The sequence below is a fragment of the Mytilus edulis genome, chromosome 10, assembly GCF_963676685.1.
Source record: "Mytilus edulis chromosome 10, xbMytEdul2.2, whole genome shotgun sequence".
Lineage (NCBI taxonomy): Eukaryota > Metazoa > Mollusca > Bivalvia > Mytilida > Mytilidae > Mytilus > Mytilus edulis.
In genome coordinates this window covers 77,830,082-77,856,241 of record NC_092353.1, presented here as the reverse complement: position 1 = coordinate 77,856,241, position 26,160 = coordinate 77,830,082, and the positions used below count along the sequence as shown (strand labels likewise).

Sequence of the window (26,160 nt, the reverse complement as noted above, 5' to 3'; positions counted from 1 at the left end):
GACAGACATGTCAATAATATAATGTTTGATGTTTTCCTAGAGATAACAAAAAAAATATTATCCAATTTTAGTCTAAGATACATGCTATTTTTCATTTGTTGTTAATGGTTTTGAACTAGCGGTTACTAACCGCATGTGCCCTCAGATATATACTTTGTGCCATTTGTTGTTGTGAGGAATATGCACGTACCCTGACACGTCCAGGTTTTTAATGCCCCTCATTCCCTCTATCCGTCCATCATTTCCCCATCTGTCGTCCTTTTCATTCGTCTCAAAGTAGGGCTTGTCAATCGATTTTATCAGTTTGTTCGTATAATGTGTTTTAAGACCATTGTACCAGGTAAGGAGAAAGTCACTCACATATATTTTGTGGTATAAATTAGTTCGTCATATCACATCAATTAATTTTTATATACTGGAACAAACTATAGAAGGGTGTTAAACAAAGTTGCGAAGTTTTGTGCTTGAATAATTGATTCTCAGCTTTTGCATTGTTCTTAATCATCTCATTAGAAAAAAGCTTCAGAAGCACTGTTAATTTAATGGTGACTTTTCACATGTTTCAGCACCTGTTTCAGTTCTGTCTTTAAAATAAGATTAGTATCACGCAGTATGGGATTGTCAAGTTTCTATAAGATTACACCGAGCAAAAACCAACTTGAAATTGGCAAGCACAGAACTCTTAACTCCTATGTGACTATAAGTTGTCTAATCTGCAACATCTTTATCTTGATCACATCGTATAATTTCTAACAATGATTTGAATTTATATAATCGTTTATTTATTTCAATATACATTGTACATGTTCATTTTCCAAATATGATTGACTACATAGGGTAGATGATTTTTTATGAATTGAAAACAAAACGTTGTGGTTTTACTATTTATTGTTTATTTATTGATTACAGAGGTTGAATTGAATGCTGTCTGTAATACAGGCCAGTCAAACTACCAGTGTGAAGATGTGAACTCTGAATGCAAAACTGAAACTGGAACAGCTACTAACAAATGTCTGTGTAAAAATGATTTCTATGCCAACACTACAAGTATTTGTGTAACAAGTAGGTATTAGATATAAACTTTGAATCATAAGGAAAATTGATCAAGGTGGGGAAGTAATCATTATGCTTTGGATTTTGTTTGCTATGTTGTATGAAGTTATAAACGGTATTCATGAATCTGTCGTAACAGTTTGTTATATTTAAGAAAAAAAAAGTTATTTACAGAAATTACACAGTTATTTATGTAAAACGTCACCATTGTCTGACCAGAAAGTTGATGAACCAGGGGTATGTCAAAGAAGCGTCTCGTCCTTTTTTCTAAACTAGTTCATCGGAAGGTACTAAGACGTTGTTGAAAAATATTCCGTTTCAATTTCACACATAATACATGATGGTGTTGATGTATAGATTCTGCGTACTGTTTATCATCTTAATAACGTGTTATATTGTTCTTTTATTTGTCTTTGTTCTATTATTAATAAAACTTTTACTGTTTATTCTGTTTTCTGTGATATCCATTTGACGTGGCTCGATACTTATACATCTCGTCAATGTGTTTGTAATATCTTTCATTTTTTGTTGGTGTGTTTTGTACGTGTGACTTTTTGTGTTTCTTTAGTACATATGACGTTGCTCTGTACTTTTAAAGATCTAGCCATTATGTTATTGCTAGATTTTATTTTTAAAAATACTTTGAACGACAAAGTTATTTAACTCGCCTAGTGGTATTAACCATATGTGGATTCTTAAAAATTCGAAAGAACTTCTGGATAGTTTAAAATTTCGGTCTGTTCTAAAAATAGTTCAAACAAAACTTTTGATTTTTTAACCCTGTAGACTACCATTCTCCATGTTAAATTATATTTTGTTTTGAAAATTCTTTGAACGACAAAATTATTTAATGAATCTTCCGGTATGACGTCATCATCTTATGACGTCAAACACGCGAAGCAATGAATGTGGTTGTTAAATTTGATAAATGCTTTTTGTGCTTCATTGCTAAATATTTGTTGGTGTTGAAGAAGTGACACAGAGATGGCTGCTATTCCTATATTTTGACAATTGTACCTACTATGTCATGTATGTATGTTTTGTTCACGCATACAGTGGAATTTGATGCGACTGTCATAAAAGTGTGAGATAAAGCTATAAAACCAGGTTCAATCAATCATTTTCTACATTTGAACGTGCCCTTAACTGGCAGGAATAGGACAGAAGATGTTCATTCGATTGATGTATGACATCATTTGATATTGCCATTTGATTAAGGACTTTACATTTTGAATTTTACTCGGAGCTCAGTATTTTTGTGACATTACTTTTTTTTTTCGTAATTTTGTTTATACAGTTATTTTTATGAAGGTAATGAATGCTGTCTATGATTTTGTCATATCTTACACGAGCAAGGAACATTGATTGTCCTGCATTTGTTACAAAAATTGAAATCACAAATATACTTAAACTCCGAGGAAAAGTCAAAACTGAAAGTCCCTAATCAAATGGCAAAATTAAAACCACAAACACATCAAACGAATGAATAACAACTGTATTATTCCTGACATGGTACAAGTACTTATGTAGGAAAAGATGGATTGTACCTAGTTTTATAGCTTGCTCAACCTCTCTCTTGTATGACAGTCGCATTAAATTCCATTATATTGAATATGATACTTTGACATAACAAATAGACATGATAATAGTTAAAAATGTCAAAAAAGAGGTACAACAGTCGACATTATGTTTTTATCTTAATCACTTAGAAAAAAAACCCCGTAGTGTATCAAATAAGCACAAAAAGTCATATTTGATTTAGAGAAAAAATATAGAAAAGAATACTTAGACAAATTTACCATAGTACAGTAGCACACTGATTGGATGTAAAAGTACTGAGCAATGCCATATATGTATCAAAAAAACTTAAAAGGCATATTGACAAAGCACATAGTAAAAAGGACAGACAAGCATACACACATATTTTAACATAACGGGATGTTTAAGTACATGACCACGCTATATGTATCGAAATAACATCAAAAGTCATGCAGACAAAACACACTAGCAACAATGAAAGACAAGAATAACTGAATTATCATTAATATTAATATAATGACAGAATGTACAAGTACCACAAGTATCTCAATCATAATAAAAACATACAAATATTTAACAAAAAGGCATATATTAATACCAACAACCTCAGTCATTACTTTGTTGTATTCGAATTGTATTTATGCATGTTAAATTGACCCACAAACGACCAAAAGACCTTAAGCACTTGGAACGAATAGCAATATAACATTAACTCTCGCGTTGAGTCAAACATTTGGCGTCAGAATGTAAACGTCACACAGGTAGATAAAAAAAATGATTTTGTCATTCAAAGCATACAAAGAATGTAGTCTATAATTGTTTTAGGCATGTCCTCTACAGAATATCTTTAAGAAGATAACATTTCGTTTTTGTCACTTGTCTATATGCTTAAAGTGCATTACCTTTACAAAAAAAGAGCCACTTCGTTATTTATAAAAATAAACAAGAAAGTGCATATGGAAAAAGCATTAGCAAATATAAAAGATCAGAATACAAAAAATTATAATAGAACAATTACACAGTAGCACAATAGTAGAATGTTTAAGTGCAGAGTCAAGTCATATGTATAAAAGAAACACAAAGAGTTACACGGACAAGGCAAAAATGAAAGATAGTACACAAAGACGGGATGCCTAAGTACAGAGCCACGTCTTACCAAAACAGATTAAACAGTAAAAATAATATTAATGAAGACAAAATAAGAACACTATAGCACGTTATTAAGATTATAAATGAAGTCTAGTTTTTGATTTATAGAAAGTGCACTTGGAGAGATCTGTAGCAATGGACAGCCAGCTAACCAATGTTCTGTAGCAGATTCAGAATGCATAGCCGAAGCTACAAATAGCTTATTGTACAAATGTTTTTGTAAGGCAGCCTTTTACAGAGATATTCAGATATGCAAAGATTGTAAGTTTAGCCTAAAATAATATATTTTTTTATTTAAGTTTCGTATAAAACATTGAGTTGCGGTGTGATGTGAATGATACAACTTTATATTTATAACTGAATAACATTGGTGACTTTTGAACAGAGGTATATTACTGTTGGCATTTTGTTTTACAGACCTGTACACAAATAATTGGTTAGATATGTGTATGACTATACCTCACTTACATAGACAGGAGCGGTATACAATGTACCTTAATTAAAATAAAAGCAAACATAGCAAACAAGATGTAAAGCCAATGATATGACAAATCGGTACCGAGCACAAAAACAACCAAAATGAGAAAGTGTCAGGAAAGTTCTTATCTTAGAATATTCGGTGTTTTTGAAAGTTAAAAAAAAGATTCATCATCTCAAACATATTTCAAATAACACTTGTACTATCAACGACACAATGACCTTCACTAATGGGAAGCTTAATGTTTGAATTAGCGATAAATAGAACATGTCTGCTACTGCATGTTTAAAATGGTGACGTCTGTTGGCATTATCATTTAGTATTTGTATACGCCAACTTATTCTTCTAGCTTCTTTGTCATTTCAATGAAAGAAATCTCTTTTTAGTATTTTTTACATCGTCTTCTATAATAATGATAGACAAAGAAATTAACAACTATAGGTCACCATACGGAATCAACAATGAGCAAAGCCAAGCTATAAAAGGCCCCTAAATGACAATGTAAAACAATTCAAACGTAAAAACTAATGATATGATTAATCGGTCTAATTTAAAAAAAAAACACAAACAAACGACGACCACCGAATTACAGGCTTCTGACTGAAGAACATGCACATACATTCATGTAGTGGTTAAACATGTAATGGGATCCCAATCCTAACCCAAATCTGGAACAGTGGTGTAACGGTACAACATACAAACGAAATATAAAACAGTTGTTTATCTGTTTAAAATTTCAATGTTTTGTTTTTAGGTATACGGTTGTATGGATTTTTGTTGTTTTTCGATTTCTATTTTTAGAAACTTAGTACTTTACCGTCTTTAAGTTACTAGTCTTAAGTGGCAATTGTACATCTAAACGGTATTTGTTTTTTCGTCAGTGACTGGGCTGAGAGTGAAAAATTTAGAAGTTCCAAGGGACACAACTGGAGAGGTTAACTTTAAGATAACATGGACTATAACTTATACTGTTGCTTTTATAAACAAATTACAAATTAAAATAACTGTAAACGGCGGACATGCAGAAAATCTGATTGATGTTGATAAGACTGATAATCAGTATAATATGACCAACAGACAGCCAGGTCATACTTATATAGTTGAGGTCATATCGGTGGAGACTGATAGTCGACCTGGGGCACAGACTACTAGTGTTGTCTTACAAGCTGGTACAAGTAAGTACACATCAATTTTTAAATCAGATTGATACAGCAAGCAATTACAGCTAGAATATTTTGTACTTATACCAGAATGGCACTTCAAAGTCGTTAAATATTTTTTCATTGTATCTAGATACTTTTAATAAGTCTAATAATTCATAACATTTGGTCACCTCATCTAATATATTAAGCATTAATGATTTATGAAGCGAAATAAACTTTTACTTTTATGCTACCTTTTATGAAGTATCATAATTATTGAATAAATTGACGTAATGTACAATATTGAAAAAAATCAGTTCAGAAAAGTATATATTTCAATCATAACTATTCCAGGAAGATCTAGATACAGATATTTTCATCTGGTATCAGAATGCGAGTTTTTATGAATGCAAATCGCACAGTGTTACTTTATTTATATAAGTTAGTAGAAAGTGAATTTAACTTTTCACGCTCAGGTCTTTATCTAAGCAAGTAAATCACAAAAACATGGAAGTAGACATGATTGAATAACATGTATGAAAGTAATCAATGATAAGACAGTACGAAGATTACTAGGAACCATATCAAAAACAGGATTTTTTTTTATATAAATGTAAAACGAATATTCGTTTCAAGGATAATCTTTTATATTATTTTAATTACGATGTTGTTTCAGGAGATTCCTTACTATTGACGTGCCTGATATTAGAATCAATTAATGAACATACTACTACCTATAGTAATAACTTTTGTAGGACCTGCAGTGCCAAGTGCAATTATAACTAATGACATTTTGGGACCATCAATAACTGTTTCCTGGACTGTTGGTGGTATCATACAGCATCTCAGTGGTACTATAAATGGTACATCAGTGACACCGAAAACATTTAACATTACAAATATTGTCCCATCACAGATTCCACTACAGCAGTTTATTACAGTGAAGAATGGTGCGAGATATGTTATTACAGTGAGGGCTTATAGTAATGGATTTACCAGTGCAGAATTCACAGCAACCATCAGAACAACATCCACACGTGTGTTATGTTATTTTCTTTTTTTTTTATCTTTATAGAGATGTTATTGTCATGAAATATTACCTACACAATACAGACAAAAAATGAGTTTTTAACTTTTAATAGACGATATTGATAGTGAGAGAACATTTTATGAATTATACTACATGTACCACTATAGAAGAGGGGCTATAGTGCAATCACCTTGTTTGTACCTTCGTTTGTTCAACAAACATGTTCATCACTTTTCTCTAAAAACACTTAAGAGAATGACTCTATATATGCCAAAAAAACTTAACAGCAGTGAGTTGTAACATGTTAGCATTTGTCTGATCGATCCAATTACGATACGTGGAATTTAGGTGAATGTTGAGTTAATTTAGAAACGTTATACATCTGATTTCCCCAATACAACCAATTAGGATGAAATCGTATTTGGTGAGTAGTTGAACAATAATAAGGTGTAAAGGCGTTCATTTTGTCTATATTGAGACCTATTGACCATTTGCCTGTACTTTGAATTTATCATTATGTTAAATGAATGCCACAAAATAGCATGTTTGTAATTTTCTAACTTGTTAGTCAACTAATTCCTGTTTTTCTGATACTTTAAATACGGTGGTATATTTACTTAACAAGTGATGATTTCTCGTTGAGTTTTTAAAATAAATTAAAAGAATATTAAAAACATTTATCGAACTCCTTCAAAGATTTGATTGAAAAAGTCGACTGCATTTGTAAAACAGAGGCGAAAAGTACCAGAGGGACTTTCAAACTCATCAGCGATAAAGATATTGACAACGAAATGGCTGAAAAACAAAAATAGCAACAGACAAACAATACTACATTAAACACAAACTATAGACTAGGCACCACAACACTAAAACTAGGTGTGATCTTTGTTCTCCGGAAGGGTACGTAGATTTTCTCCACACGAAGTAGATTTATTTCAAAAACAGAATTTTACATCCTCATTGTGCAAAGTGTACGGTGATGTTTTTGTTATAAATCTCTTGAATAAACTTTATCTTTAAGGTTGTCAATTTAACATCAATATTTTTTTAAATATTGTTTTGTCGTAACTAAAATTGCTTTAGTTAAAGCTAAAATATAACTACAATTAGCTGATCAATCTAATTGAATTTTAGCCATATCTTCAATAAGAAAGTTACCGTTATTTGTACAGTTATATAGCATATACTGTTCATTCATTACCATTTTGTTTGTTCATCCGAAATAAACTTTTGTTTGTTCATCCGAAATAAACTTTTGTTTTATGTTCCAATGAAGATATCCACCACTCCTCAATGTCATATCACTCTTATAAATTCTTTGTTTATATCATCATTGCAAAGACTGTGAATTTAGAATTGCAAATGGAATATATACTTATTTCAGAACCAAATCCTCCAGTCATTAATACTTGTGATAACCAGGATCTATACGAAAACCGAATGAATTTAAGATGGAAAGAACCACAAGTACCAAATGGTGATATTTCGCATTATACTATATATATGAGTGGTACAGCAACAAGAACCATCAAGACAGATTCAAGTACAGAGGTTCAAAGAATTGAAAATTTACTGCCACGTAAGTTATTTGTAAAATATATAGTAAAAGTATGCACCTCTAGAAATAATCCTTAGTTTATTTTATGTAATGTTTTTTTTTCTGTACTAACTATACATAAAATAATTGTGATTTAAAATGATAGGGTTCTTATTGAATATTTATTGTATTTTTCGAGAAAATTTATAACAAATCTATCGTATCATATATCGGGGTTTTTGTTTTCTTGTCGAATTCTCTCAATTCGTTATTGTGTTTTACTTGACCATACATAATATAAATTTCACTGAAATATTAATTTGTTATTTCTTGGAAACTAATTTACATTTTTTTCTTTTTAAATTCAATTTTAGAAAATATCTTATTTATAATTTCAGAACGACCGTATTGTTTTCAAATGGAGACTGTCAATGATGCTGTTTCACCTCAAAGTAATAAAAGTTCACGATCTTCACAGGTTTGCTGTTACACAAGGTTTGGAGGTAACAAATACAGTAAATTTGAGAAAATGTACCAAAAAAGTAGTAGTATTTGACAAGGTAAAAGATGTTGAAAAAATGTATATGTAGTTGGCAAGTTGTAAAACGTTGCTCTCAAAATATGTTTTGATATTTTAAGGGATCTGGAAAATATTTTGTTACTTTATTATCATAAACTATCATCTTTTATCTGTCTTTTTGGCCCAATTTCTTTTTTTCTTCTCTAAATTAAAAGAGATTCATTTATTTAAGTCCGTATTTTGGTCCGTTAAATATTCCTTTGTTAGTATGTCCTCTCTTTATCATGTTGAAAATTTAGTTTATGATAGTATGTGCTCTCATTTATATGAAACTAAGTACACATGTTCAGTATGACATGAACTAGAAAATTTATAAATAAAAAAAATTGAATTATGTCAAAATATTTTTATTAATTGATGATTTCATTTGACAAATCAGGGTTTTGACAAAGAATTTACCGTTCACTGAAAATGGAAATACAAAAATATATCCCGGAATAAAATTATTATAATCAGTATTTTAACTCCTACAAAAGAGAGGCGAAAGATACCATAGGAAGAGTCAATAGATAAAAAAATAAACTGACAACGCCATGTCTAAAAATAAAAAGACAAACAGACAAATAATAGTACATAAGACACAATATAGAAAACTCAAAACTAGGCAAAACGAACCCCACCAAACACTGGGGGTGATCTCAGGTGTTTCGGAAGGGGTAAGCATATGCTACCCCACATGTTACACCCGTCGTGTTGCGTATGTTATACAATGTATTTGATTTGTTTTTAATATTTAAGTTGCTAGATTGCCACAGAATGTAACTTTGTTTGAGGTTAAAAGTAGAAGTATAAAACTTTCATGGATGACACCGACCGACGTTAAGGGAGTTTTATATGGATACCGCGTCATCTTAAGGGTAGAAGGTGTATGCAAAGGGGAAGTAGTGTATCAGTGTACAGATTGTGTAGGAGCAGTAAGTTATAAATTTCTAATTTAGATGTATTTATTACCCTGTATTGGCTCATATTTAAAAGAAAATGCATTATCAGAAATATTTTATCAGTTTGAACTTAATTAGGCCACTAAAAATCAAATTTGTTAGATCTTTTACTTAGTCATGTAAGTTGTGATCAGCGTAGGTGGATACTGATGGATATTGAGACACCATAAGCTTAAGCAAATGAGTATAAGTGTTACCTTATGTTTTATTCTATGTTCAATAGCAGTATTTTATTTTACGAAACGCATAGATCCTGTAACAGATTTGCCTGGTGCAAACACTGAAGTAGTTAAATACAATTACTTTTAATAACAGTAATAACATATTTTTTACTGAAAGGGATGATTTTTATGTCGTTCTCTGGAACGCGACGTAAATTCAAGTTTATATAATGACTCATTGAAACCTCTTTTGAGTCAGAAGACGTTAATATGGACAAGTCTTTCAACTTGAATACTTCAATTTCTCATATATTATAACAGTTCTATCATATATGGGGAAAGTTATCCAATTTTTTTTATTTATTTGCCTTAAAAAAGAGAGTTTTGAGGAAATGAGAGGTATAAATGGACAAAAAGAAATTCTTATAATGAAGACAAGGCGGTTTTTTAGTGGTATTTATCATCATAAAGTCATCTTTGTGTATCATATATAACTAATTTTAGGCAGATGAGAGAAATGTTTGATCATTTATTGGTCTTCACTCTATTCTATGATGTGGTTAGAATTAGATTTTTCGAAGAAATTTTGCACGTATCGCTGTAGATTACTTTCATTCCAATAAATTTCACTGAAACCATAGAACGGAATATGATAAACCTTGACAGTAGTGCTAGAAATTACCAAGTCTTCGTTAGGAATAATACTACCAAAATGACGTACATCTTATCCGGTTGTATACGCAAAATAATCAACAGATAATTGACAGTTGTAGGAAATTATCCTGTATTTGATTGCAGTAAAAAACAAATCTAGGTCATAAACATATATTTTGAATGTTTCTTACACATTTATTTTGGTTTTTGTCTTTCTTTAGAATATTTTTGGAAACCTGATGTTACATCGTTACTAAATCTTATGCACAAGTAAAAAAGAGGTGAAAATTTGATTGGTTAACCTCCAATTTGAAAGTCTGGACCCTCAATGCTCTTCAACTTTGAACTTGTTTGGCTTTATAAATATTTTGATATGAGCGTCACTGATGAGTCTTATGTAGACGAAACGCGCGTCTGGCGTACTACATTATAATCCTGGTACCTTTGATAACTAATTCCAGTGATAGTTAAACTCTTTTATCATGTATATGAAATGAAATGTAATTTAATTTTTTTTTATTAACTTCAGAGGATACCACTATTATCATGCAAACTATTCAGAGTAAAAAAATAGCATACATTTGTCAGAATAACTCACTTGAATTTCTTTATCAAGTATCAAAATACAATTGATATCTTTTTGCAAAAAAAATGAATTTTGCATATTTTTTTGAAAAGTGCAAATTTATAAAAGGCAATTAGAGAAAAATCAATTGTTGTATTTGTATAAGACACTTAATGCCTGTTTGCAAATCAAATGTAATGCAAGTTTTAATTTAAAAAAGAACTCCCTTTTTTGTTAATTCGATATTATTATAAATTGTTTTGACAAAATTCTATTTTGTATAGAGACAATAACGAGGTATTATAAGCAACAGTAGAAATTGTTGGATCAAAATTTCCTGTGAAACATTACTCAATTGTCTTTTGGCTATTTCATTTGATGTATATTTCAGAAAACAATTCTCCTTAAAACCTGTGATGTCCAAAAGAAGGTGAATATCAGTTCTGTAGATGCATACTCAAAAGTTGTTACAACGATTGATGGTCTGTTCCCATATATCAGTTATCATGTCTGGATTGCTGCAGTAAATGGAAATGGTGACGGAGAAAAAAATGAAACATTGGCTATGACAGATTCTGAAGGTAAAACATTTCCATTTATAAAAATTGAAGTAAAGTTATGGAAGGTGATCAATATTAATATGATGTTAAAAAAACAATTTATATATGATATTGCATACCTTGACATCAGGTAATAGATTTGCTTGCAATCAGATTTCACTTCAAACGGAATTCTTAACATGGTTTGTATAACCTCTGGATATTTAGGCAGTATGAGGTATGCCTTAAGACATATATATCTCGAAGCATTAAAATTTCTGTTAAATAGTTTAATAGTATCATGTCAACACAGAAGAAATGACTTCAGGGCTTGTGATAGAATGAGATTCAAAAGTGCAATATCTGTTTGATATCATATGCAAAGTATGTATGTCTCTTGCGAAACAAACACAACACGCAAGAAATTTTGTGGCGACAGAAAACCAATAAAAATCAGAACAAATTCATAAGACAAATCGAAAAGCCAAGTAACCGTCAACAACCAGCCGTCGTGATACATTCATAAGAACTACAGGTAGGTCATAGGTATAGACTTTTTGAGATAGCATTTTCTAACAATTTGCTAAACTGAAGATTTAACTATGCTTTTCCCAAAAATATAATAAAAAGTATGTGTCACAGTGCTATTTCCCAAGCTATGAGTCGTTGAAAATTGCCAACATTTGGTTAGAATGTTCCTGAAAAAACGCATTTGTGTGCATAAACCAAATTCTATTAGATACAATTTTGAAATAAATGGTTGGAAGAGTGGTATTATTATATGTTTTAAGGTGGAACCCAACATTTTCACTAAAATTAATTTGGCTCGTTTAATTTTCATAAAATTTTGACATAGTATTTACTTTGACCCTTTGACAAAAATATAAAAAATTGAAAAAATTTGAACCAACCATTTATCAGAAAAATTACACAGATTATATAGCCATTTGACAAACACTAATTTTTATCATTGAGAATCTTAATTTTCCTTTTACAACAGAACGTAATTAAAACGTTTAGCTGCTTTCACAGAGTTATCTCCCTGTAGTGTTAGGTACCACCTTAAGAAAATAAAACGAAAAAATGGTTTCACCGAACTTGTTGTCTTGCTACAAGTAAAAAAAAATCCCTAATAGTTCATAAATGTTTTATTAAAAGAGTTATCTCACATTAAATGGCTCATTTAAAAAATGATTCTAAAAACAAAAAAATAAGAATATTTGTTTAAATATTTTGTTTAAGGATGTACTTAGGTGAGGTTAGATAAAAATTAAGAAATTAAGAAATTAAAATTGATACTTTAAGCTGGTAGAGCATCAATTAAGGATCAAGATAAGCTAAAAATATTGATAGGTCATGGACCTCCTTTATGATATATTTGAGATTTAAAATATGGCGGGAAAAGGCTGACTCGGACTTTTAACGTATATTTGCATTGGTTCATTTGGGTCTCAAAACAAATGAAAGAAAATCAAGGATCTTCTAAAATTTTGGTACATGACCTTTCATGAGCTATTAAGTCTTATATGAAAAAATAAATGGGTGTTATGGGGCAAAATACTTTACACTGTATTGTATGGAAAAACACCAAGGGGTCCGAATATTTGGCACAAATTCCAAAACCTCACCTAAGTACATCCTTAATACAATAAATCAATTTTTTTTTATATATGAATACATTTAAACAGTCTAACCATTTAATCTGTCTCCAAATTTGCAGTTTTCGACAAATAACTAGACCAATTTAGTGCTGTAATTGTACAATCCAAGATGGCGGTATACCATGAATCTGCGTTAAGGGGTGTATAGCACCAACAATTGATCAAACAATCACTCAAAATTATTGTAGATAACTTTCTGGATAAGTTTGCTTTAATATGTTAACAGGTTTTTTTTTATTTCCATCACCATATTTTAGTGCCTGAAATACCAAGCAGTGTGACAACTACAGTACAAAGTGCAACAGTTATAAAGGTCAAATGGACCAAACCAACTGTGAAACCGGGCAACACAACGTATAGGATAAAAGCGTATGAAGTTTTGGGAGGAACATATACATATGTGAAAGATATCATAGTAAATGGTTGGTACTTATATATTGCAATATGAAGGTGCGCTCAAGTCGTGCTTCATTGATTCCCTTCATAATCAACCAAATTTTTCAAACGAAGAGGAGATTTGTCCCCCAAGCCCACCTAGGATCAGCCTATGAACCAAATCTCATTTAAAGATAACTAAGCCTTTACCAGAATATGAAAACTAATTAGAGGAGTTTGTACATTTGAAGAATGAAAAAAAAACCACTTCAAAATGTTTCATCCTTTGATTCCCAATTCAACATATTATCAACACTGCATTAAATGTTACCGGTCTTCTCTGATTTTTTTATATTATTGTTTTTTTCAATAGAGGTTCATGGATATCCCTGTTCATAAGTGTGAATATATCAACTTAATGATAAAGAAAAGTTGTTTTCTTTTAGAAATAATAGTTCTCATAGATAGATCTGATAGAAAAATCATGAAATACATACCCTTTATGATATACATTATTATATTTAAAAAAGTGTTTGATTTTTAAATGTTTGGTTTATTTTAAAGGATATGACAAAGAAACTGTTGATTTCACTGAACTAGAGGAGTACTGGGACTATACATTTACTGTAACAGCAAGTACAATCAAAGGTCCCGCTACTTCACTTATGACTACAGCTGTAAAGACAAACCAAGCTCGTTAGTGTTTTACTATGTTTTCCTCCACTAATTATATTCTAAAAACGTACAAAAACATACATAGTTGTTGGATGTAATAAAAAGAATGTATCAACTTTATGATGCGTCAGTCTCATAACTGGTACATATGTAATACCAGAAAATACGTACAAAGGTAAAAAGATGTTCCCTAGAATTTTAGAAATAAAGTAGACAATCCTTCTTACCCCCGGCTTACCATATTACCTTAATTTTGATAGGTTAACGTACGTAATTAAACAAAAACCAAAGTTCGGAATGCTGAATATACATAGAGAAGGAAGTTGCTACCAATAACTTTATACGCTGACGTCGTTTACAATAAAACATTTTGCTTTCCACTCTTGTAATTACATTCTTGGGATCAAAGATCTAAAACCATTTCGTCACCAACTGAAAATTATATAAGAAGGGCTTCTTATATAATACGTGAATATATCTCTGAATTAAAAACGAAAACCCACTATTCGAACAGTTATAGTCCTGGTTGTTTAAATGATGTTCTGGAACATTTTCAGACTTAACGCCCGTAAACCGGATAGATAATGTATAAATAAAGGCAACAGTAGTATACCGCTGTTCAAACTCATAAATCCATGGACAAAAAACAAAATCGGGGCAACAAACTAAAACTGAGGGAAACGCACCAAACATAAGAGGAGAACAACGACACAACACTACAATGTAACATACAAAGAAACGGACCAAGCATCAGACAAAATCCCACGAGAATAACAAATATAACATCAAAACCAAATACATGAATATGAGTATAAAGCCATGAATCATCCTGGCACTCTCTGAATATATACAATAAGGTTCTCCCTTTTTGAAAGAATATGGCATTGCAAAGATTGAAGACTTTGATAATTAAAAAAAATATATTCAAACCGCCGTAACAAAATTGAAATCCGACGGAAAAGGAACCACAGAGCACTTTTATTGATATCGGAAACTGACATGACAAACTAGCACTTGTAAGATTTAAGGCTACTGAACCCTTCTATTGGTTTTTTAAGTACAATTTGATTTTAGAATGTATAATGATACATTCTAATCTCATATATAAAATCAACATATAAATTATCAATTTTCATATCTTATATATAATTAAAATACAATTTGATATTAGGCTGAAAAGAAGGATAAGATAAAAAAAAAGACACTTGTACCGTTAAAAGCAGAGTACGTGACAAACAAAATAATGAACTTACTTAGAACCAACCCTACAATGATACTGAAAATATCACTGAATTTCTGAATCATACACATATGTTTGGTGTATGAAAGCACCATTATTTCTTTATATGTTGTGTGTATCAAACAGTGCAGGCTTTACCTTGTATAAAAACTGGTTGATTCCACCTGGTTTTAACACTTGCTAAACTTCTCATTTGTGTGACGAAAATTGCATAGAATACCGTTTTTTTCAAAACAATGTGTGAGCCAAACAAGAAACATAATAGGTAAAAAAGGTGAAACAAAAGGGGTATTTCATTTAACATGTTTTAACCGAAAATACAGGTTTTGTAGATTGCTATTTTGATGGGAATTTACACCCATTTATACGCCTTTAATTTAAGAAATAATCTCAGTTTGATATACATCATCTTTCATTTCAATATTGCATAATAATTGTTTCTGATTGAAATAAAAAAAATGTTTAACTATGTATATTGTTTGGATCAAGTTCTTAAAATACTGAATGAAAAAATAGTGATGGTCTTTCCCTGCTAACTGCAATCCTTGAATGTTTATCAAGAAATATATTTTGCTATTTTCAAGTATCATTTACATGAACGGTTTCTTAAATGTTGTAAATGAAACCCATTAAAACATGCGTGTTATATATTAATATCCTGTTAGTATTTTTAATATAATTCAAATGGACTTTTTTCTATTTTTCAGCTCCAGGAAAAGTGACAAATTTTGAGATAATGACACCAGAGAATGTTTTTACGACAATGCAAGTTTTATGGGCTATACCTTTATTAAGAGAAAGAAATAGTATCATAAAAGAGTATATAATTAAACATAACATCAGTGGGGTATGTATAAATATTTTAAAGTTAAGCTGATAAATAACTGTGGTGGCATTAACGTCAGAAATCACAATACTATAATGATATATTTTAAATGAAATCATCCGTACGGTACGTGTCTCCTGAATATTCGTTATTAAAAAGAACCACAATCAAACATTATTAAGAAGCAAAATGAAAAAAATAATTCCAAGAATACAAATAGAAAGTTAATAACAGTAAAACCTTGCTAACGTCAATTTTCCCAATCATGTATATGTACTCTATGTTGTTATTGTAAAGAAGATAGTAAAGGGAAAACCAAAATTAAAACACCCTCAATACAATGACATAGGGAAAAAGGAAAAGACCAAAAAGACTAAAACCGTACACACGAAGCTAACAAATAAATAAATCATCATAAAAACAAGGAAGCAACATGAATAAAAAATACTGCGGTGATCAACACATCAACTATAAAGGGTAATCTCATATTATTTAACATGCTTTTTTCATAGTGTTACTTATAACAAGAGCATTTGGAGAACAAATGCTTTGAATATTGATTTTACAAAAGAAGGCTATATGAATTTGTAGGTAGACATATATCGTCTTATCCTTGTTTTAGGTTACGATAGTTGAAACTATTCCTGCGGAATCTGAGATGTTACAAAAATTTTATTACATTACTCCGGATAGATACTACAAAGTTGAGGTACAAGTTATTTATGTGACTCTCATACAAGTTAGAAATTTAACTAACTATAAAACCAGGTTTTATCCACTATTTCGTAACTAGGAAGATGCGTATTACAATTGAGGAATATGACAGTTGTTTTCTATTCGTTTGATAGGTTTACACTTTTGCTCTTTTATAAGAGTACGGAAGTTTTGTTTTGTTTTACCTTTTAAGCATATGAAATGCGAATGAAGAATTTGACTATTGATATTAGACCAATACTACGATTTCAAAATGCAGATACAAGTCCAAGGACAAACAACAGTTAACAAAATACTACTCTGAAAACCAAGGCAGATCCACAGAACAAAATTAAAACCCACGTTAAGCACAGTTGAGTTTGAATGTTATTGATATGACAAAATCATATAAAGGAAAATAACATTTCATTAAATTCTATCAAATGCATTTTTTCTAGATAAATCCACTTCATGAATCCCTCACAGTTCAACCGTAAAGTGGTATCGACTCAGTTCTAGTAATAAGAAATATGACATAGATTCATTGCTTGCGTCTTTGGCGTTTTTTCATTAACCTTTATCCTAGGTTATTGTAAAATGGAACATGCATCATCATCATCATCATCATCATCATCATCATCATCATCATCATCATCATCATCATCATCATCATCATCATCATCATCATCATCATCATCATCATCATCATCATCATCATCATCATCATCATCATCATCATCATCATCATCATCATCATCATCATCATCATCATCATCATCATCATCATCATCATCATCATCATCATCATCATCATCATCATCATCATCATCATCATCATCATCATCAAACATATTAATTTTTTTCATCATCATCATCATCATCATCATCATCATCATCATCATCATCATCATCATCATCATCATCATCATCATCATCATCATCATCATCATCATCATCATCATCATCATCATCATCATCATCATCATCATCATCATCATCATCATCATCATCATCATCATCATCATCATCATCATCATCATCATCATCATCATCATCATCATCATCATCATCATCATCATCATCATCATCATCATCATCATCATCATCATCATCATCATCATCATCATCATCATCATCATCATCATCATCATCATCATCATCATCATCATCATCATCATCATCATCATCAAAACATATTAATTTTTTGGTTGACATGACAATAACCGATATTAGCAAAATGAAAACATTGGTAAAGACGATTAAGTAGTGTAAAACACAAACCTCGGGATTCACATCCAAAGTATTAAGTTGCAGGTATTTGCTTCACAAATGTGGATACTTCCTGCTGTAATGCAAAAACAAAATGTAGTTTATGATTAGTGATAAATCGAACAAAGCATTTTGCGTTCATCTTTTAACATGCGTTCAGTATTTTGAGTGAGAGAATATTGATAATTACAGTATTTCTCTTTAACAGCTATCTGCAGTAAATATACTTAACCAACCTGGAGAGAAAGTACACAAAATATATTTTGCGTCATCAAAAAGTAAAGGTAAGCATTAACAGATGTCAAATTGCTTATACTGGTATATGAAACTGCAAAGTTATGTTTCCATCGGCGTAAACGAATTGCACATATGATCTCAGGGATTCAATTCAGCTTGCATTAAGACATCTGCATTATATATCTTCTAGATTTATACTATTATTTTAAATCTTCGTCTTCATTAACTAAACAACGAAACGATCTTATTTATAGAAAGCCATAATATGTAAGAAAAAATTTCCCATATACATACACTTACACTCTAATTACAACGAACGATCCTTAACTACTAGGTTTTCCGGCAGCTTGGAATTATATTTGATATAATCAATTCATCTATCCCAAAATGTAACACATAAGACAAAGGCTCGACCAACATCATCCGAGTCATTACTACGTTCTTTATCAACAACATAATAAAAGATAATGAGCTCCGATGTTTATAAAAAACATGACTGTGAAGCTTAGAATCCTTTATGCTGAATCAGGAAGCACGAATATTAACTAAAATATCATGAACTACCCATGTTTTAATACTATTGTACGTTGCTAGAAGATTTATATGATTTAATTTTATTGTCTTAAAAAAAGCTTGATATTCGGTCTATCAATTATAGAAATATCACAATGACATTTTGTAATATTTTAATCTGTCTAATTTGCGATATAGAGTACATTCCAATCTTCAAAAACCATTTACACTCATAACAAGAGTCAGTTTGAAAATATGCATCATTGTTATCTGAAAAGTACAGGCGGAAGGTAATGGGTGATATTCAAAACGCACCTTGTCGAAGAAAAGCTTACAACGCAGGCCGTGGTAAAAAAGGCTAACATCGGTCAAGTTCACAAAACACTGCACAGAAAATTAATTATTAATCAGCATGAAACCAACCAATAATTTAGGATGATCCTAGATTTCTGATCAATGTGTCGTGTCGCCAGTGCAAATATAAAGACGCTGAACAATCTCATTTGATAATTTCACAATCGATGAAAAGGGAACTGGGATTTGCCAGGATTAAGCTAAAAAAATAATTTCAAATTTACATGGTCATTTGTGACCCATATATTCTAAAGTATGATACCAGTCAACCAAGATGATAATCTAGTGTATCCAATTTAATCATATGCGTTGGTTTATTTATTAATGTGCAAGTTCTTATTAGTTTAATATATTTATAGCACAATTGTCAGATACAGGATATTCAATTGGCACAGTAGTGGGAGCTGCTGTTGGTGGTGTTCTATGTAGTGTTTTTGTCCTCGTGTTTATATTTTGGTTATTCCGGAGACACAGAAAAAATAAAACTTCTAAACCGTCAAGTAAGTATAAGCATTTTAATTTAAGTACTAGTTTGCATAAAGTGATGACACAGTATGGATACACACAATCAAATGAATCTCAGATCAACACAAAGTGTTTTATTAGACAAGTTTTCAAACATAAAATGGCTGGTTGGAAACAAATGTAAATAGATTTACAGCCATGAACAAAAGGCAATCATCATCTTGAAAGTATATTTTCTAAATAACAAGAATATAAGTTGAAAGATATAAACACGATAAAAAAATTGCTCATTCTCTTTTGATCCGGATTAGTTACATAAAAAAATAACATGCAATAGAAATCAGCATAGAAATACCATATTACTACATTATATCGTCAAAGTAAGATACAACAACGAAAGTACAAGCAACACCATTATAAATTATCTATACCGAAGAATTCCTGCAGTGAATGAAATTAAAATCAAAGTATCTGCTGGTATCACTCCATGCTTTTTAACATTCAAATATCGGGTACTGTATTTCGAAAAAGACGTCATATATCAATCAAAATAATAAACATGATAAACACTACTTGTTCATAACCAAAAGTGTAATGCAACAAAAAAACGAAGATAAAAAAACCCATTTAACGTATGTTTTTTGCGTTATCAATACAAAAAAGGGAATTTATATATCAAGGCTTACAAATACCGAAAAATTTAAATAAATAATAAAAAGAAGACGAACATTATAAGTTATTTTGATTTGTCTTGAAAAAGTTTCGGCATATCGACTATATGCATTGGATTTTATTATCGATTGTACGATTTAAATGAATTGTAGGTTTTTTTTTCTGTAAAATTAATTAAATTCTCGACATTGCTTTTACAGGAACAAAACATGCACGTGAAGAGTCAAAAATGTAAGTAGAAAGTATATACAAGCCTAGTACTTGGTGGTAATTGATACAACATGACCTAATTAATTAAACAAATGATTGCGTATCACATTATGAAATTAGTTTTTTAGTGTTTAATATACCATTATTTATTACAATGTATAGTTATATGAAATTGAATCTACTGCATATATTTGTCCTAAAGGAAAAATGTCTTTTCATTGACTGCAACATAATGAATGAAAGGCATAGTATGAAAGTTTGAGGAGAGATGGGCTTCAAATAAGGACAAAAAAGATACCAAATGATCGGATGGATAAATCCTTTCTATTAAACAGGGACTTAATATTAAACAACAGTGTCATTTGATCAGGAATGCAGCATAATATATTTTCACATCAAATTCATTTTTATTCCACCATGTGTGCGTTTAGAAAAAAATATATTGTCATTAGTGGTACTTGAATTTAAATGTAGGAAATATCACATTGCTATACATCATAATGCACTCATCTGAAAACCTTTAGAGACACACGACAAAGTGCGCTATATTCATTCATAAAGTACCTTTGATTTGAGATGGTTACCTTCAAAAGTCACCCATCAAATATTATAAATCAAGATCAAATAGCTTATCAGTACCAAAGTTCTAGTTATTCGGCACGTAACACAATAGTGAACCTTAAGAACGCCAGTAAAGTCATCGACCTAGTGATGGATATAACCAATTGTAATTGAATATCAAATATGCGAAGTTTGACCTTTCATTTTATAACAGTGATAAATGCCAAATATAAGACATTTGAAAGTATCAAGTGTTAAAAATAAGAACTTGATCTCTTCGTGTCTACCTATAACTTCATGTTTACCGACATTTTATAACATGTTGATTTTAAGTCCTAGTATAACCGATAGATATGAACACAATGAACCATGACTAAAACGTAACATAGCCATGACCTTTAGATGTATTGTCTTTTTAGTGGAGACCAGTACGAAGACATAGGAATGGACAGTGCATCCTCTTACCAAGAATTTGGAGCAAAAGACAGTCCGAATATATATGACAAGATTGGTCGAGTACACACTGTAGACAAACACTATGAAAATATGTTACCTTAAAAGTATTCTAACCTGCTTTGCTTTATTGATATTTATTGTAACAAATGTCATCTTGCACTACCCATATACATTGAAAAACCGCCATTACTTCAGATTTTGTTTAGAGAACTAATGTTTCAAACAAAACTGAACCATGATAACGAAAACGAACAACATATAATGCGACCAATTCAAAAACCGAGAAGACATTAAGAGAACACAAAACACAATGGAAAACGTTGGCTTTCAACTTTAGTTTACAACATGTCCGATGAACTAGTATTATTCTTATTCATGCTTACCTATTTACAAATGAATGTATGTTGTTTCAAAAGTAATTGTTTGTATAGTCGCTATAGTTTTACTGTGGATTCTTAGGCTTTTCTACCTCAGGAATAGATTACCTTAGCTGTATTTGGCAAAACTTTTCGGAATTTTGGTTCTCAACTCTCTTCAACTTCGTACTTTATTTATTCTTTGTAACATATTGCGGTTCGAGCGTCTCTGATGAGTCTTTTGTAGACGAAACACACGTCTGACGTAAATATGAAATTTCAATCCTGGTATTTATGATAACTATTTTACATCAGTGGGTCGATGCCACTGCTGGTGGATCTTTCGTCCCCGAGGATATCACCAGCCCAGTAGTCAGCACTTCGGTATTGACATGAATATCAATTATATGGTAACGGTTATAAATTTCCTGTTTACAAAACTTAGAATTTTTAGAAAAATTCAGGATTCTCTTATCCCAGGAGTAGATAACCTAAGCCGTATTTGGCACAACTTTTAGGAATTTCGGGTCCTCAACGCTCTTCAACTTTGTACTTGTTTGGCTTTTTACCTGTTTTGATATAAGCGTCACTGATGAGTCTTCTGTAGACGAATGCGCGTTATAAATTATAATCCTGGTACCTTTGATAACTATTTTATTCATCATCATTCGTGAAATACCGTGAACGCACTTTAATTCGTAGGTATCAATTTTCGTGGTTTCTGCAATATTTACATCATTTGTACATGTTTGTGGGTTTTTAAATTCGTGGATTTAAGTTTTCTAGAAAAAAAAATGAAATATTGAAGCCTTTAGAAACGAGGGTTACAATTAGTCTGGATTGAGGGAAATTGCAAAGAAAACATTGTCCCGTATAAATCGTGGTGACAAAACTTATTAACCAAAGATAAAGTGATCAAAAAATTAAAGACAATCAAATGTGTTTATTAGGCCATACACATGTCACCTAAAGAAAACAGCAATATGAATAAATGCTATAAACGTATCTTGAATTGTAAAATAATTCTTATCAAAATCAAGCCCAGCATGAAATTATTATTTCCCATATGTACGAGAACTATTAGGGAATAAAAATGAACACTTTATCATACTTGTATATCGATACTTACTTGAAATCTGACTTTCATCGATCAAAAATATTTTTAATGATAATTAAAAGATGAACGTTGTACAGTTTATGCTATTAAAAATTAAATGGGTATTATCCTGCATGCAGTTGCAGTTAACAGTGCGTTTGCCCAGTAACTGCTATTATATTACTCTCAGATTTCACTCAAAACTACATAAGAATCTTTCCATGTCTTGATTTTGACAATGGTTGTTTTATTTCGTTGGACACTGAAATTCGTGGATAAGGTCATCCACGAAAACCACGAAAATTGGTACACCACGAATAAAAGTATTTTCACAGTACCCATTTTCAGTGATTTCATTTAGACCAGTGAACCAAGGTTTTAAAAATTTAACAAATTGTATGACGACTTTTGTATTAAACAAACACGTCAGAAGCGATTTGTCTCTTAGTAGGTCTAATTAAACAGCCATTCAAATTCGAAGTTGAAAACCAAATATTTCGAAAACGATACAAAACTTATTATTATTCAATCTCATGATCTTTAAATTTGTCCTATAATGATTAATTGCCTATTTTTATACGCCCGTCAAAATTCTGACGGGACGTATTTTGGTATACAAATGTCTGGCGTCCGTCTGTCCGTAGCTTGAGAATAACTTATTTTAATTTCATGAAACTTTACATAGTTTTTTTTTTATAATGATCAAACGATCTGTATAAAACAAGATTTTAACTTTTAAGTTACGGGACTTTATAACTAAAACGCGGGGGGGGGGGGGGGGGGGGGGGGCGGTTTGCATCTTGCGTGGGATCTCAAAAATGATTTATGATTATAGCTTATACACACTTCTTATTTATGATTATTGCATGAAACTTCGCACACTTGATAGTTATATTAATCTGAAAATCTGTATATTTTTTCGTAATGATTCTTTATGTTATTTGGAGTTATTTAATTTTATAGAGCTTTTGTTGAGCAATTGTTTTTCTGTCTCTTATATAAACTTCCTATCGATAAAGGTTAAGGAATGAGTTAGGATCTACTTAGCATGGCTTTCTGTACAACACTCGTGTTATTCCAAAAACATTTATGATGGGTTTTTTTTTCACAAGACATACCATGCGCTCGTGGCGCAGCTGTTTATAAAGATACGTATCTTGGTTAAGAAAATAACTCATCAAATGTATATACATGATGAACAGTGTGTACGTTAGACGTGCGTTTCGGCCGTAACATACTAACCAGTGAGTCTAAAGTACAAAACGTTATAAAGCCACATTAAAACCAGGTTGAAGTTTTTGTATTGTTTTTTTAAATTGTATCTCTCATCTTTCCTTGTTGTTAAGAAAATCAATACGAAAACGGAAAGTGCATGTTATGTGCTAAAATTGGACTTTAACAAAATATTATGTAAGCTTTGTCAACATTTAAAATAAACTTTATCAACACACTCAATGTTTTATGTGATACTTTGGTACACGATGGTACATGGCACGTTAAATTTAAAATGGGATATCTAAGGGACATCTAACTTTCATGGTCCAATATCCAAAATCCATATATATTGTTAGATTCAGAATTTGAATGTTTGATGAAATCGAACAAATTATAATTTTAGATACTTCGGACATCAATGTTGGCCAATTTAAAGACGGGACACAAAATCCAAAATTTTAGTACACGGTTTGATACAGCATAGTAAAGAACCCTAATTATTTAAGACTTTTAATTCAAACCCCATTGAAATTGGTCAAGAAACACGCAATGTATACAATGCATTAGTTAAATATTGTGTTTGGCCATTTTTTTTCATCCGTTAAAGCCATAAACCCCGTGATCAATCCCAACCTTTTGAGATCTGAAATCTTGTGGTACAATGTCAACGAGAACTTCAATTAAAATTATTGTTTGGAAACCAAATGTCTTTGAATTCCAAATAAGATGACAATGATAAAAAAAACGTCAAACCATTGTCATACGGATTGTGTGGTCTGGTGCTATTACTTCAAGCTTCAATATCATGATGACCGCATGTCTTTGTCAGGTCTAAAATGCATAAAGTGGGCCTTTGATCATTATTATTTTTCATTTCTTCAATTTTCAAAATACTTCAAGAAATTCGTTTCCTCATGTTATTCTCTATTCTTTATATGTTTGGTCCATATTGCTCTATCCTGTAAACAGCCATCCGGTAGCTACCTCATGTAGGCCTAGTATATGTATATATCTATATCGGTTTTAAAAGCTCTGAGGTCCCATTATGAAAAAAAGATCTTCAAATAATTGAATTCTTTTACATCATAGGCTTTTGAATATCGTTTCCAATTAAGAAAATCAAGAAATGTACTTTACTCAATAAAAATGTCCAGTCAATTTCACAATTAATGAGTCCATGTAGTATCCAGTGATAACGAAAAACTGACTAATGAACTTGTGAGTACACCTTCAAGTACTCACCATCCACCAGTAATGGTATCAACCAAGTGCTATAAAAAAAAAATCTGCAATGGTATGTATCACCAGAGACCAAAATATCCATTTTAATTAAATTCATAATGGAAACGTTGAATGTGTCATAGAGACAGTTCAACTCGACAAAAACGGAAAACAGACGATAGCCACAAATAATCAACAACACAGGGATTACATCCCAAAACCCGGTGCCTGGCTTCAAATACAAAATGTATCCCCTTTAAAATGATAGATTCTAGTCTAGTTCAGCGAAAACGGACGTTACAACAAACTCCGAAACATGTAAATTAACCAAACTATGTAAAAAGAAATACAAGACTAATAAAAGCCACAGGTTTCTAACTTGGGACTGACGCAAAAAATGTGGCGGGGTTAAACATGTTTTGTGAACTCTTAACCATGACACGGAATATGTTCTTCTCATATGTGTTATAATGGTATGATACTAAACCCCTTACGGGAGGGATTGTGCCTGATATTCATATGATTAAGATGAAACCTTTCAATCAGTTTAATTGAAGTCTGGAGCTGACATGTCAGTTAACTGCTAGTAGTCTGTTGTTATGTATGTATTATTGTCAATTGTTTAATTTACTTTTGCTACATCTTCTGACATCAGACTCTGACTTCTCTTGAACTGCATTTAAATGTGCGTATTTTT

The 26,160-nt window shown here is 31.1% G+C and overlaps 1 protein-coding gene across 1 annotated transcript in view; it reads left to right on the top strand.

The window, feature by feature from the left end:
- Positions 1-21,791, top strand: part of LOC139491937 (uncharacterized) — a 219,071-nt gene extending 197,280 nt beyond the window's left edge. Inside the window, exons 17-32 of the mRNA XM_071279883.1 lie at positions 910-1,062; positions 3,850-4,002; positions 5,101-5,394; positions 6,117-6,398; positions 7,776-7,970; positions 8,327-8,431; positions 9,247-9,422; positions 11,221-11,410; positions 13,287-13,451; positions 13,969-14,100; positions 16,027-16,166; positions 16,768-16,854; positions 18,316-18,391; positions 19,571-19,711; positions 20,549-20,579; positions 21,539-21,791. Coding sequence (XP_071135984.1) covers positions 910-1,062; positions 3,850-4,002; positions 5,101-5,394; positions 6,117-6,398; positions 7,776-7,970; positions 8,327-8,431; positions 9,247-9,422; positions 11,221-11,410; positions 13,287-13,451; positions 13,969-14,100; positions 16,027-16,166; positions 16,768-16,854; positions 18,316-18,391; positions 19,571-19,711; positions 20,549-20,579; positions 21,539-21,677 — 2,459 coding nt within the window. The 3' untranslated portion in view covers positions 21,678-21,791. The remainder of the gene's footprint in view (positions 1-909; positions 1,063-3,849; positions 4,003-5,100; positions 5,395-6,116; positions 6,399-7,775; positions 7,971-8,326; positions 8,432-9,246; positions 9,423-11,220; positions 11,411-13,286; positions 13,452-13,968; positions 14,101-16,026; positions 16,167-16,767; positions 16,855-18,315; positions 18,392-19,570; positions 19,712-20,548; positions 20,580-21,538) is intronic.
- Positions 21,792-26,160: the final 4,369 nt, after the last annotated feature.